The following is a 14,970-nucleotide window of genomic DNA, read 5'->3' on the forward strand; positions in this document are numbered from 1 at the left end:
CAGATTACTTTAGAAATAATAAAAAAAACCTTAATCAAATATTCCCTCTAATGAAACAAATATATATGAGCCAGGCATAAATACATTATGTGTTAAATAATTTATAGCTTCAAAACATATATTTTTGAAGGTTATCATTTTTACTTACTCATGTAGAAAATAAATAATTTCTCAGCGGGTAAACCTTTTCCTGTTTACTTTTTAATTGCACTCGACACAAAGGAATTAGAATAAATATTTCTGGTTGGTGCTGGTTTTCTCTATGAAGGCTCCCTTAAGGTCATATCAAAACATCATTGTGAAGAGTGTATAAAGGAGCATTAATAACCTTCTTGGCCTTACTCCTAATACATTCATCACATATAATTCGCAATTGTCTTTGTAGTTTTCCAACATGTTTAAGGAAATACTCACAAACCTCTACAGTTCTCTGAATATTTTTATTCCAATACAATGCAAACATTAAAACGTATAACCCTTCCCACCAAACTTATATACACAATATCTACACTATTGTTGCTAACTCCAAAACTGTTAGGCTTAGATGTCAGATAGTGATGATGTGGAGTGATGTGTAGTTAATCTAACTCCGCATTCAATACGTCCACAGCTGATCTTAAATATTAAGATCATTTTTAAATGATCAGTCTAGGGAATCCCTGAAGAAACAGTACAAAGAATCTGTTACTGGTTCAATATAGTAGCCATGCACCCAACCGTGTGATGCCCTATGTTTAAAGTAATTTTTGTTGTTCCAGTGAATCCCTAATGGATTGTTTTTTATACATTACAATAATATGATCACTTTGAGTTTGCAATACATTGTGCAGCAGAAACACTAGTCATTAAATTTTATTTAATTCAAAGCACAGCTCTAAGTTTAAGCAAAACAATTTAAGCAAAAGGACAACTTTTGTTTTCTTTTCTGTTTTCTGTTCAATTAAGTCGACCTGCACTGAAAACTATTAACTGAATCATCAACAATTCATATCAAAACAGAGAGGCTGAATGGATGGGCAGAAAGAACAGCCATTGTATTCCACACATGACAACAGGCAGATGAAAGTAATATTTTCATCATTCATTTTAAATTTTATTAATCAAAAGAAGCTCCCTGGACAGAACAGCGATCCGACAGTCCCACAGTCCGACAGTCACCCAGTGCTAACTGGGTGAATTTTACTGCATTGTAATGCCACTGAGCTTTCTGCCACATGAAAGTAATCGATTTTAGGGAAACTACAACAATTGAATCAGGTATCAGTCTGAGACACTCTATTGGCTAAAGACTCCTCAATATGGGGAACGAAACATCTTAATGCATTGGGGTTAGGATCCCCATTAGTACTACTTTATGCCACATTAATAATTCATGAACTTTTTTTTTTTAAGTATTTGCCACAAGCCATTCTTTAAATTCTTCTTTGGCACCTTTGCTCTTCATATTTACTCTTCAAATATCAAGTGGATCTTGAGTTTCAGTCAATATAAACAAACCCATCTGCTGCTGGGTCCCGCCTATAAGTCACTGCAGTTCCATTGCCATTCCCCCTTCACCTCCGTTGTCTTCCCATGGGAATCAAACACACTTCACCCCAGAGCACTGAGTACTACACTCACTGAATATCTCCATTTCATTTAGTAAGCCTAACACACATACACACACATGCATACAACCGACCTGAGAGCAACCATGCTCCATTGATTTTCCCTTTTATGTCTTAGAGTAAATTCATCATTGGAGATAAGGGTCTTCCTTTTTCATTCTTTTCCAGGTAAAAGAAACTATATGAGCAAGATTAGACATTCCCCTTGCTGTAATGAGTGTGACCCTTGAGGGATTGGAGTGCTTTTCCAGAGGTAGGGGGGAAGGGCTGGAGGTAGGAATGATCTGTGAAATACATTGCCACCTGAGAGGTCTGTGGTGGGAAATGATACTGATCAGTGGGTTTAGTAGGAACCTCACAGAGGAAGACATAGAGGTTGGTGGGACTCTGAAAATTCATAGGTAGAGATCAGAGGGAGGCTGTTATGAAGATCTTCATTTCCTGCTGGGAGTTGAACATTTTCACTTTCAGATTAATCATATTTAAGGAGAACAAAAATGCAGAATTTTACTTTATTATCTTTTTATCCACAATGCTTTATTTCAAATAGCTAGGAATAAAAGCCTGGTAAAAGGGAACTTTTAAAGTGTTATTGTACTAGTGCATTTCTAGCAAGAACATAGTACAGAATTCCTATATTTTTTTTACCTACTTTATCAATTGTGTGACTCTGGTAGTCTTGCATAATTTCTGTCTTTCAGATGTACTATATGTCCTCTAAGTATTGATATAATTGTGAAGACAAAGGAGAGAACTGTCAAAACTGTCAGGCCAAGACCAGTCCATTGGCAGCTGGCCCTCTGAGGAATAGAAGTAGACATCATCGATTACAGAGCATCTGGATCGATGTTGTACAAGCAAATCATGAGTAACTTTTACATGGGAATAATTTGACTTATGTTTTCAACAGTCCATTTAAATATGTTTCTATGGGTGTAAAGATCTTGAGAGATTACCAGTCAGCAGAGTGATTGGCTAAGAACTTAAAGCACAGACATACAGCTAATGAAAATTGGACTCATTAAACACACACTTGCCTCTACACTCAAGACACTGAGCGCTTGATTTAGTAGGCGAGCACCGATCCAAGGCAGCCTCCGAACATAAACAAATTCCCAGGGGAAAAAATCCTTGCTTTAGATCATCATTACTGCGGTGACAGACAGAGTCCCTGCAAAAGATGACTTCAGCAGCGGAGTCAATCAAAGCCGGCGGTGATTGATGCTTGTCATGATTGATGGTGGCTCTCAGTCTCCTGGCACCAGCTTGGCACTCTTACACTTGGTAGACGGCTGTCCTTTGTTAGTCTGAGGCAAGCTATATAAGAATCGATCTGTCTCTTTGTGTGACTAGAAAGTTCATCTCTGTTTATCCCCTTGTTCTCTTTCCCAGATGGATGACTTGTTGCGCTCGATATGATAAAATACCGATCAAACTCAAATGTGATTGGGAAGTATTTGAGAGACTACATATGTTAGCATATGTAAAAGGACGTATTGCAAGAAGTTATAAGTTGGTACAAATTGCATAATAATTTTTAAACAAATGGGGTAACGCAGCAACATTTTTCATATTCTTTTGCTCTGTGGAAGATCAATGATGATGCGACACTGTTTCTCTTTCTACCAACTGGAAAACATGTTAGAATAGATAGTAATTAAAACACTCTTAGACACCAGGACATTTTACATTAAAATGCTGTAGTCACTGCCGGGAAGCTAAAATGAATGAGTAATGATCCAGAAAATATAATTAAATCATCAGTGAAATGGTTTAATAGACAAAAAATGAACTTGGAGGTCATTGCAGTTGACAGACTTAAATATTATGCTAAAACTGGGTGTTGAGTTGAAGAGAAGAGAGAATAAGGTGGATGCTGGACTTTGGATGATCTGGAGTGTCCAAGGAGAATCAGTAAAATTTCCATGTATCTACATACTTCATACTTGGAAAATGTTATGGGATAAGTATAGCAAAAGAGGGTTTTAATTGTGAATGCCACCGTTTTTTTAAATTTTGCATAATGTTTGTCTTTAAAACCAACTGCCAATAATTCACAGCGAAAATGCTAAGAAATAGTACATTTAAGTAATTTTCTGTAGTTGTGTCCATTGATTGCAAAAGCATGTTTAAACAAATATTTACTGCAGTTATTATCCAAAGAGAAAGTTTGGAACAACAAGAAAACTCTCCTACAGAAGTCCATCGACAGGCTGTGAGTATGTATATGAAGTGTTTCTAAAAAAATAACAAAGGGATGTTAAAAGAGGAGCTGCTGTTATTTTACTATTTTGGTCATGTGCAGGAGAAATAAAATATTTAACCTAATTTATTCCCTTTCAATAAAACAGCCATTTATGAAAAGAAGCTGCCCAATGTGTTCATTTTATTCAGTAGGTATTTCCATCGCACCCAAGAGGCTGACCTTGTGGGTCTAGAGGAATATTTTGTTTTGTTCTGAGTCAGACACTGCGCATACTTCAGTGAACCACCGATGGGGATCTTATTGGTTCCTGAGAACAGACACTCTGGACATTAGCCTCTCAAAGCTCCCCAGCAGCTTTTATTTTCATGGCAGATGTAATTCATTTCATCTAGTATTAATTTGGAAAGCTTTTCCTTCCCAGTTTGGCATTGTGTGGGATGCCAGCCCTGGCTCACTCTGGTGCATTTCAATTTCACATCAGGCCAGGCGCACAATTGAGTTTATTAAAGAGTGTTCTTTGGCACAAAATTGCCTCGGAACTGCAAAATTATTCACGGCATAAAAATTAGCTATGACTTATCTACTTCTTTCGTGCTTTCCCTTTCTTATTCATTTCTCTCTCCCTCGCTCTCTCTCATTCATTTCATCTTATCTTACATTTTCCACTCATCTTGTCTCGTTTCGTCTCTACCGAGCTTTCCTCATTCAGGGCCTTTGGAACAGCAGAATATTAAAATTATATTTGATGAGAATGTTATCAGGCTCTGGGTCTTTTGTCTGATTTCTCCTTTCTGAAGGAGACTCTTGGCACTTAAGGGGAAAATGTGAGTATGTGTGTGTCCATTTCTAAACTACCCTACAGTGTTACTCCTCTCCAAGAGTACCTTTATTTTTCTCTTTTTTTCAGATATTATGTCTGCATTTAAAAACTCTGCATAGCTAGAGATCTTCTCTGAGACAGGGAACTTAAAACGGTAGAGGAAATAAGAAGGGAAAAAACTGCTATAGCACTGGCACAGTCCCCTTGCTTCAGAATGATAAATGAAAAGTCTGGATCCAGACAAGTGCAATATGAGAAGCTAATGGGGTTTACGTAGCAGTCACAATGCCAAAAAAAGAATTCAGGTTCTTAGAAGTCAAGGTGCAGCTGTCTGCAGTGGAAAAGTTCACATTTATTTTTCTTGTTGAAAACAGAAAGAACCACATTTCCTTCGTAAAGCGCTAGATATCTATATTGGCACCACTCAAGTACAAACAGCTGAACTTTTTTGTAGAAGTAGATGAGTGTCTTTGATGTTGTTCAGCTTTACTTTTTTTGACAGGCCATTAAAACAAAACCCCTCTGTACTGCTTTGCTCCGTCATGGCTCATTCAGCACTTTGTGCCGTTATTGTGCTCAAACACACCGATTCTGCTCCTGTCACCACCCTCTCATTCCAACTTCAAACGGGGAGTCGGGGGGCAGAAGAGAATAATGGAAATAGAAGAGAGAAATTGAAATAAAGAAAGAAATGGGGTAACAAAGAACTGAGAGAGTCCAATCGATTTCAGCAAGCCTGGTTGTTGACGCAACATCTCGGACCATAGCCGTTCTTGCAGTCTGAAAACTTTGGAACCAAACATTAGACACAAGGCTGAGAGCACTGAACTCATAAGTATTTTACTTAGAATGAAAGTTTATTAACTCTCTTCTACATATCCCATCCTTATCCAATTCAACAGTTCAATGGAGTTTGAGTTAAGCAAGGCCTTGAATGCTTTTCATACAAATTTTTCAACAGAATAACAAAAAAAATACAGTCAAATCCAAGATCTCTTATCTTGCTCTGCACCTAATGCCATCATTTAAATAATGTTGCAGATAAACTTCTGATGAGAGACTTTGAAAAGATAACCACGGCAACTAACTTTTAGGAATCTGGAAAATAGGTACCAATCCCATAATATCTAAAACTAAGGTCTTGCTGATTTTTGGTAACTCCATGTCAATATCTTTTGTGTAGCTTCCTTAGAGTGACAGTAGTTTCATAGCAGCTTTTAGCCAAAGATTTCTGCTGCTGTCACTTCACCTGTTAACATTTTTCACATTTAAGCGATGAAGCACCGCTCATCACCGTTCATCACTAGTATAACTGTTAATACTTTTACTATTAGACGAGGAAACCAGAGAAATTGCTCCCTTAATTAGGTCATCAGAAACTGAACCACAATGCTTGTGTTCAGTTTCATTAGACACACCAGGGCTGGATCACCTGTAGAGTCAAGAAATCACTTAAATGGAACCTGTCTGGCAATATGTCTGGTGTATTTCTTTTTGAATTACACCAAAGAGAAATACACCAGACCCTGATCTAGACAAAAAACAAACAATAAAATCAAGAATAGATGGGAAAATAAAATTGTTGACAACTTTCAGTCTGGAAATGACCAGAAAGATTTTTCTAATGCTTTGGAACTTTGAGCAAGGCATTATCAACAATTAGAGAAAATCTAGAAAAGTTTGTAGTTGCAGTCTCATTTTTAACTTAGCGTTCTGTCTTTTAATGTTTTTATATCCATATATTTCAGCTGGTATACTAAAGCTATAAAATAATTTCATTTTAGCTTTGAGATTGATACAGAAAACAAGAAGGAGTTGTGCTTTTGTAGTTGCTTCTCATTTTCTGTGTAAGTCTTGCCAATTACAAATTAGAGCAGCACAGACTTGATAAGCTTTCAAAAAGTGCTTTGAAGGAGGAATTGTAAAAGATAAAGTACACAAAATGTATTTTAAAAGTCTGTCTCTAATTTGAGGGCTACTGGGTGGGTTTAAAATAAAAGAAGGGAAAAAAACATGTTAGAATTCATTCATGATGTAAAGAGGGCAGAGACATGAAGTCCAGTCTCAGGGTTGACTTTCACACATTTCTCACTTTCTGTCTGTGCACCTACTTGTTTCTTTTATTAAGCTTGTATCCATAGGTGCTGGAAGAGCTGCATCAGATGGGGTTATCTTGTTTCGGTCTCGTTCTCGTTCTTGGTCTCGCTCCCGCTCCTTCCCTGTAGTTGAGGTCTCTCCACCTCGTCGCTGCCTGTTCTTCTGGGCCTCCATGGCTTTGAGTTTCCGGGCATGTTTGTGGCCTTTATAGTGGGCCTCCGCTTGGTTCTGTGGGCAAATGGAAAAATGGAAGAAGAAAAAGACATGTTAGAGGGAAGAAGCATAGAGGACCTAGTGCCATATCTGCTGCACAGACCAGAGCCTGTGTGCAAGAAATGTTCAAATGCACTTGCCCAAAAATTCTCTCTCATATGCTTCCGGAGGCTGCAAGAGGGAGTCTGTTTCCACCTGATAACAGAGCTGGCACACTGGGAGGCCAGAGGTATAATTGCATGTGTAATATGCAACAAGAGAGAGGATTCCATCTCTACAACTACCCCATTAATGTGCACTGTGAGAGTCAGCCTCAGCAAAATCCAGACACACTTGGCAATACATACTAATGCTACACACATTTAAGGCCTTCATAAGCACACAAACACAAATCAGACTCAAAACACATTCTGACAGACTAGACTGCAGCAATAAAAGCATGCAAATTTCCTTTCAAGTGGATGGCAATTTACTTTTCCATTTTCATCACTCTTGTGACCCTGTTCAATCGGAGAACAAAAGCCACAATGTTACACAAAGCAATGATACATAATAATAGCAAAGAAATCAATGCACAGATTACTCATTAAAAGCTAAGACAACCTCTGGGGATCAGCGCTCATCTGCCACTGGTCTGAACAAAACATCAGTTTGGACTCAAAGAGCTACACTCTTGGGAGTAAATCTTTAAAATCATTACAAACAACACAAAATGCCAAATAATATTTTCCCACTTCTAAAGATTCAGAGTGTGGAATGTACGAGCGAAAGTGGATTTAGCATGAGTACTGTTTTACATATTTTAACCTCTGGGTAGTATCATATTGGCAGTGGTTTACCGTTTCAGCAGCAACTAAAAAGAAAGAGGAGACATTCTGTGATCAAATGAAAACATCCAGAAAAACATAACAGACAGGCAAATTCATCAAGGCTTTTCTCACTTGGAACAAAACGCCAGTAAATCTGATCACCTGAGAGTTACCAATATGACTGATTACTGCGCAGGTAGCATTAGCTCAGAGAAACCAACTCAGACAAAAATACATGAGCAAGTCATCTGACTCCACAGCCTGTTGTGAATAGTTCAGCCTCCTCACCGGCAGCCATCCAATTGGGTCTCAAAGGAGGCAGAAGGACAAGGCGTGAAATGAGCTGCGGCTCAGTCAAGAGAAACTACAAGAGGGTGTGCTGCTCATCAAAAGGATTCCAGATTGTCCAGTGATCAAGAAATCCCTGGGATGAAAGGAAACGGGGGTGGGAGGCTGTACACATCGTGTGGACATATATACACTGAGTGGGCGTAAAGCTAGCTCCATTCCACTCGCTTAAAGAGCCTCTGAGTCCAGTCTCTAGTGGAAAATAGACAGACATAGAAGTTAAACTGTACTGCCAGCTGCTTTGGTTAATCAGCGAGACATCAGATTTTATATTGAAGAATACAATATATAGCTCTATAGAGAGAGCAAGATCATCAGTATCTTGAGCCCATATTTCAAGTAGGTCCCACATGGATATAAGACACCCAAAAGAGAGGGGGACGTGGTCGTTAGAAAAATATATTATCAAGAAAAGGCTTTCAAAAAAAATATAAATGATCTATGCACAAAGCAATGAGCACTGATGTAAATAAACTTGCACTGCAAAAGTATCTATCCTCATTTTTTTTTTTTTACATTTTGAAACAACCACAAAGTTAAAGGTATTTAGTGGAATTTTTCACCTCATATGTGTTCACGTCATCTAAAGGAACACAATAAAAACCCAGTCAAAAGTCACATATTCACTGTACAGAATCTAACAATGTGTTGTTTGAACTCAGTAAAAATAAAACTGCTGTATGAAGGTCATTGGGATTTACTAGAGAAGACTGTCAAACATATCACCAAAACTACGGAACAATGGCTATGAGTTTTAATTGGGTTTATGCTTATAAAAACATAGTTTTGTATGTTTTCTAATAAGATAACATTAAATGTCACAAATTGCTGCTACGAACAGCCCATTAAATCAGACTAACACTTAGAAGCTGCGTCACCCAAGCAATTTTCTCTTAGAACATTGTGCATCATGTAAAACTTAAAATGCATCAACATAAAACTCTGGAGAGGTTTATGTAGCATTCTTCAAGCAACTAATAAAGTTATAGTCATCTTGACATTTTTCTTTAAGTGTACATCTTATTCCCCTTTCTCACTCCAAATGAAACAGTGTGGCTGTTTTCACATTTTAGCTTCATCTGGATTGAAGACATCTTTCTACACTGTTTAATGCTTTTTAATTTGACTGCTTCCATATATACAATACATGTGCTATACAAAGGATGAATAAAGCAGTTGAGAAATCTGCGTCCTGCTGTGACTGCTGATTGGTTTTTTTTTTTTGCACTTTGCTGATAAATGGAATCTAGGCTGCAATCTAAGCCTTCTCGCTAACCCATCTGTTACAAACACACATAAAATTTCACTGAAATGAATACTGAACAAATATTTACACACAAGAACAAAACCATAAACCCCATGCTACTTATATAAGGCCTTTTTTTTTTTTTTTTTTACCTAATAAAGGCTCCAGCAAACCACAATTCCGTTTGAATCAATATAAAAAAAAGAAAATGTATAAAATTGAGAATGGAAGGCAGCAGCCACAAATAAAACGTACTTGACTGATTTGAACACGTCTGTTAAAGAAAGAATTTTGATAGTCTGGAGTTCCAGGCTACATTGTTCTACAATGGAAAGAGAAAACTTCAGCAATGACACTAGAGAAATAATTATTCATGCTCTATAATAAGGAAAGAGACATATAACAATTTCCAGTTTAACTAAATTCTGTTATTTTACAGTGAGAAAGACTATTCCAAATAGTAGAATCCTACTATATCCAATATAGTTTCACATCTTCCAAGGAGTGGACATCCAGCAAAATTCAGCTTAATGTCAGACAGTTCAATGCTCACAGAATTTATGGTTAGATTTAAGGATTATTAGTGGGCAATTGCAGTATTAAAGGAGTAAAGCATATTTGCAAATGTTGGAGGCAAAAGCTTCTTTTTTTAAAGAATATGACAGCACAACTTTCTTTGCGTCTTTGCAAAGTTTCATTAGAAAAAAAAGACACAACAACAACACAAACAGCAATGTTTACATTGCAGCAATGACTCCTTAGATGTTCTCAGTGTTTTCCATGATTTTTTGGCATATCATAGAAAAATAATTTTTCCAGTGAAAACAAACATTCAAGAAAAATACCACCATTCCAAAGTATAATTTTCTCTTGAGGTAGACCCATTATTCACTAAAGGTGATGCAGTCAGTGCACATTATGCAGTCAAAAAGCATGATGTCTCTTTCTTCCTTTAATTGCTACACTTCCCCCATCTTCCTCATATAGAAAGAAATAATCTTTTGTTACCGTTGAGTTGAAGCGCAGGTGGCAGATGTTGCAGGAGATGATCTGTTTCTTCTTGAGGGGCTGAGGGACCCCAAACGTGTGGTTAATCACTGCCTTCTGGACAGGGTCCATCTGAGACACAGACAGCAAAGATCAACACAAGCAGCATGTTCCTGTCAAGCCACATTTACAGAGTCTAAAACACAGCAGCAGACGATGCAAAATCAATCTCTGCAAAGCAATTGCTAATACTCATTAAATAGGTATGCAATAAATAGAATACATAAAGTATTTATTATTTTTTTTGCTCAAAGGACTAAATAATTTTACTAACATTTCAGTAAAAATGATCATAAAGTCAGTTCATTTTACAATAATTATTTTTTCTAGATGCTTTACTAGGTTGGTCAATCAGTGAAGTTATTGGACAAAGACACAATGAAACAGTGCATAATAATAATAGTCTGCACTTAACCCTACTAACAGTTATTTTATTCATCCCTTTTCCTGAAAAAAAAGAGAATAACTAAACATCCAATATTTTATAAAGGTGAACAAAAAAGTCTGAATATTCAACATTCATCTAATCAGGATAAAAAAAAGACCTCCTTTGAGATTAAAAATGTATTTTACAAGAGTGTTGTGAATCATTGTAAATCTTTTGTTCACATCAATTGATGTATCAATAAATGCCAATACCAATAAATGGGTGCAGTCAGGCTGGTGCTGATGGGAATATTTGCCCCATTCCAGAGTTGTGGTCTATGTAAAACTGTTCAGCTACGTTTGTTGGATGATGTTGTCTGGTGCAATTATCACTTTCTAAAAGATAGCTTTACAAGACTCAACTGGGAGTAATATGTAAAATGTTGCTTCTGGTGAACAGGTGAAAACACTTCCCCCTTCTGCTGCTTCTGCCTTCCCATAATGCAGACATCTGGGATAATGTTTTACATCCCTCCTAATGATTGGAAGTTATGCATTTAACTTATTGTCGCAGGTCTCTCAATTCTTAATGGCAAAACAATTTCATTCACAAAACGTTTTTGTGGTCTCACGGCTAATGAGATTATGTTTGGTAAAGGAGACCAAAAAATATCTAAGCAAAGACTGCTGGTCCTTTGTACTTTATTATTCAAGTCTGGATAGATTGGTTATGTTTCATTTTAAATGTATGCATGCTTAGCAGAGCAGAAATGAAAATCCCTCACTTTCCACTTTCCACTTTCTCAATTGCTTCCAGCTGATTAAGAAAGTTTAAACTCCCTCTGAATGAAGTGTCTACACTGACCACTTTCGACTTTTTGCTTCAGTTGTCTGAAACTCAGATTTTGTAGGTTTGTGCTGAACAATTTTCACAGTCCTAAAACTTCTGACATACCAATTTTTAACTAATGGGTGAATCAAATTCATCTGACAGGTTCATATTCTTTCAAAATCTGCTTTCAAATTGCAGAAACTTAACGCAGTGTAACTCCTGGAATGCACTGAACATCAGCCATAAAGTAATGTTAGGATCAAAAGATTTCTCTCCATTGGGATTACCCTGCATGCAGCCAAAGTGCATGAAGAGAAAAAGATCCTCACATCACGTCCTATCATCATGAAAAAATAGGGATAAAACAAAGAATAGGGATCATACCGGGATGTTCCCTTGGTGACAGCTGAGTAGGTTTTAAGGCATAAATCTGGAACAAATAACTTTTCTTTGTTAATCAGCATGCTGCCGCTATTTAATATGAGCTGAATACCTCAGTATCTCTGCAGTGACTGTGTATGTATTTTCTTGATATTAAATGCATTTTTCAGCCACACAACATAAAGCATTGTTACTGGTGGCTGAATTTTGATTCCAAATCCTTAGAAAGAGACACATTTTATTTTACCTGGATATTTTTAGTGCAATCCAACGTTATGTCTCTTCCCACTGCAACAACAGCCTTCAATTTAAGGTTTGTTTAAGGTTGCTCCATATAAAAAATGTCACAAAAACAACAGATACTGTACGTGCAAGCTAAAGATGAGGCTTCAAAAGCTCTACATCCAGGCTTTAATCCATGTATATTTATTGATCTAGACTAGAGACTTGACAAAACAATTAGTGTCACTGATTAGGTAATATTTATTCACACCTGAAACCTTGTGGATTATGCAATACATTTTAATAATTTATTATTAAAATTTGTTTATTACTATTTTATCTGGTTAGCTAGATATTGTGATTTAGCCATAATAAAACTTTCAGTTCAGCCAAAATAAAGCACTTTTCTCAAAATATAAATGACTACTCAAAATAAAATGTTTGTGACCTTCCAGGCTATTATTGTATCATTTTGTTTACACAAAAGCTGTCTGTAGCTGCATGACTTTCTTTCATGTGAGACAAAACAAGGAGTTGTGTAGGTTAACCATTTTTTCATTTAAAGGATCCAATGCTGAATGTTAATCGAGCCAAATTTGTGAAACTGCTCCTTATCTAATGGTCATGGGTTTAGATTACATTGACTGTGCTAAACAATCCTTAGACAGCAGTTTGTCTTAACCAAGAGGTGGAGGCACACATATCGCTGCTCTAGTAACAGAAAAACTCTTGGTAAGGCATCAATTAAGTTCTTGCTTTAACTCATTTGTTATGTGGTTCTGCTTCATAAATAAGGTTTTTGATGAGTATGAAATTGAACCTCAGAATAGCACTTTCGTTCAGGAAGGTAAACATTCCCAACCAGCACAAAGTCCCTCATGGTGTATTATGAACAGCAAAGAAAGCAAATGGCTTCATTAAAGGATCTACAGTCCACAACGACAGCTGATTCCATCATGACACCCTTCAGACGGGCAGAAAATATCCCAATCATACTGGATCTTATCCTCAGCTGGCACAGGGCCTGACCCTGTCTGTTCCTTGGCTTGCATGCGAGGATAGCCAAGGAGTGGGTTGTTCTCACTTTTAGTTGCACCGACACGCCCTCTGAACCCAACGTGGTGACACTGCTGTCAGCCCCAGCTGCCCAGAGATCAAGGACTGTTGCTATATTGATAGCATTGACTCGGATGCTGCCTCAGATCCTTCCAAAGATGTGCTGTGTTCAGAGCAGCTGCTACCTCCTGAAGAACAGAGTCAGTTTACCATGGATTCCTCAGGGCCAGGTGTGAGAGGCACTATCAACACACCTGACAAAGATACTTCCATGCTGGTGGTGTGTGTCTCCCCCAGGGTAGACTATTTAGCTGCTCTATTTTGGTCTGTGTTATATGACTCAAAGCTACCTCTGGGAGTAAACTTTTTCTTTTCTCCTCGCCAGCTATAGCACAACCACTGAAATGTAGCTCTCCCAGTCCTGCTGCCCTCTGTCCAGCTCTTCAGGGCAGGCTGCACTCACAGATATTTGTTTTAGGAACTGAAGAATGTGTCCATTGTCTGTCTGCAGCCATCCTGAACCGATGGCTATAAATGCCTCTTTTGTCCCAGTGCTTCGCTCTCCCCTGCTATTCAGACGCAGACAGGACTTGTCCTGCGCCAGGCAGCTCAGTCCGTGCTGAGGTTTCAGTAAAGGTTGAGAGAAAGAAGCAGACAGAGATGTGAAGAGACTGTATAAGAAGGGACACCAGGGTAACTGGAGACTATTTGGGTTTGAAGACAGGTGCATTCATCTTCCCCTCTGGAAATACAGGCAGCAACGAATGCCTTATCGGGACTAAAAGAACTTGGCACTCCGAGCTGAATGGATGCTGTGATTAATGCCGCAGCTGTACTGCCAGGCCGTGCATAACGGGGGTAATCATCTTGTTCTGGCACTGAAGTAACAGTGATATGATGTTGATGTTGTTACACCATCAAAAGGGTTCCATACGTTCTCTGACCTACTTCCTTCATACCAGCTCTAATTTGTCGCTGTGCTTTTCTCGTGGGATATTTACTTTCGCAGCAATTACTTGTATTTGTAAGATTTGAAACTAAAATAAAAACTTGTACAACTTTTATTTGGATTTTACAAGAAAGATTGACATAAAGTAGCTAATAGTTTCAAAATGTAAGGAAGATGAAGGATGTTTTCTAGAAAAACTGGAAAGAGGGTCATTCTTCTGTATTCAGCCTCCAGTCTCCAGTTTTTGCATCTTCAAACTGTTTTCTTTCAGGATAGCTCTGCATAGCAACTTTTTATCGTTTAAACAAAAGAAGTCCACAGTATGGCACTACCATCACCATATTTGATAGAAGGGAATGCTTTCTTATGCCTTTTCTTTCACCAAACTCTTTGAACAAATGGTCTTCTTAGTGCAACTCTGCAGTAAAGGAGTCCAAAACTAATTATTGTGTTGTCAAAAGATTCTCCAGCTAAGCCGTAGTTGTCTGCTGCTCCTCCAAAGTTACTATGGCTATTTTTCTGAGTAATTCACTTCTTTCACTACTTGTGAGGTTAGGTCAACAACCATGTCTTTGTAAGATGTGAAATCATTTGGTTACTCTACATTTAGAGTATTAGAGTAAAAAAGTGTCTGAAATACATACCACACTTTTCAACACGGACCATTTTCCATCTACTTTGCAATCATGCACCACTTCATGCTTGTCAATCACCTAAAATCCCTCCAAAAACTGTCACTATGAGTGGATAAGATATGAAAAAAATTCAAGT

The 14,970-nt window shown here is 37.7% G+C and overlaps 1 protein-coding gene across 3 annotated transcripts in view; it reads right to left on the bottom strand.

Moving 5' to 3' along the window:
* The window catches only part of znf385c (zinc finger protein 385C), a 133,142-nt gene that overhangs the window by 8,440 nt on the left and 109,732 nt on the right, over positions 1 to 14,970 (bottom strand). For all 3 annotated transcript variants that reach the window (XM_044100057.1, XM_044100055.1, XM_044100056.1), the window contains exons 5-6: positions 10,355 to 10,465; positions 6,745 to 6,958 (exon numbers count right to left, since the gene is read on the bottom strand). In XM_044100057.1, coding sequence (XP_043955992.1) covers positions 6,745 to 6,958; positions 10,355 to 10,465 — 325 coding nt within the window. The remainder of the gene's footprint in view (positions 1 to 6,744; positions 6,959 to 10,354; positions 10,466 to 14,970) is intronic.

This window comes from Gambusia affinis, linkage group LG19 (genome assembly GCF_019740435.1).
Source record: "Gambusia affinis linkage group LG19, SWU_Gaff_1.0, whole genome shotgun sequence".
Taxonomy (NCBI): domain Eukaryota; kingdom Metazoa; phylum Chordata; class Actinopteri; order Cyprinodontiformes; family Poeciliidae; genus Gambusia; species Gambusia affinis.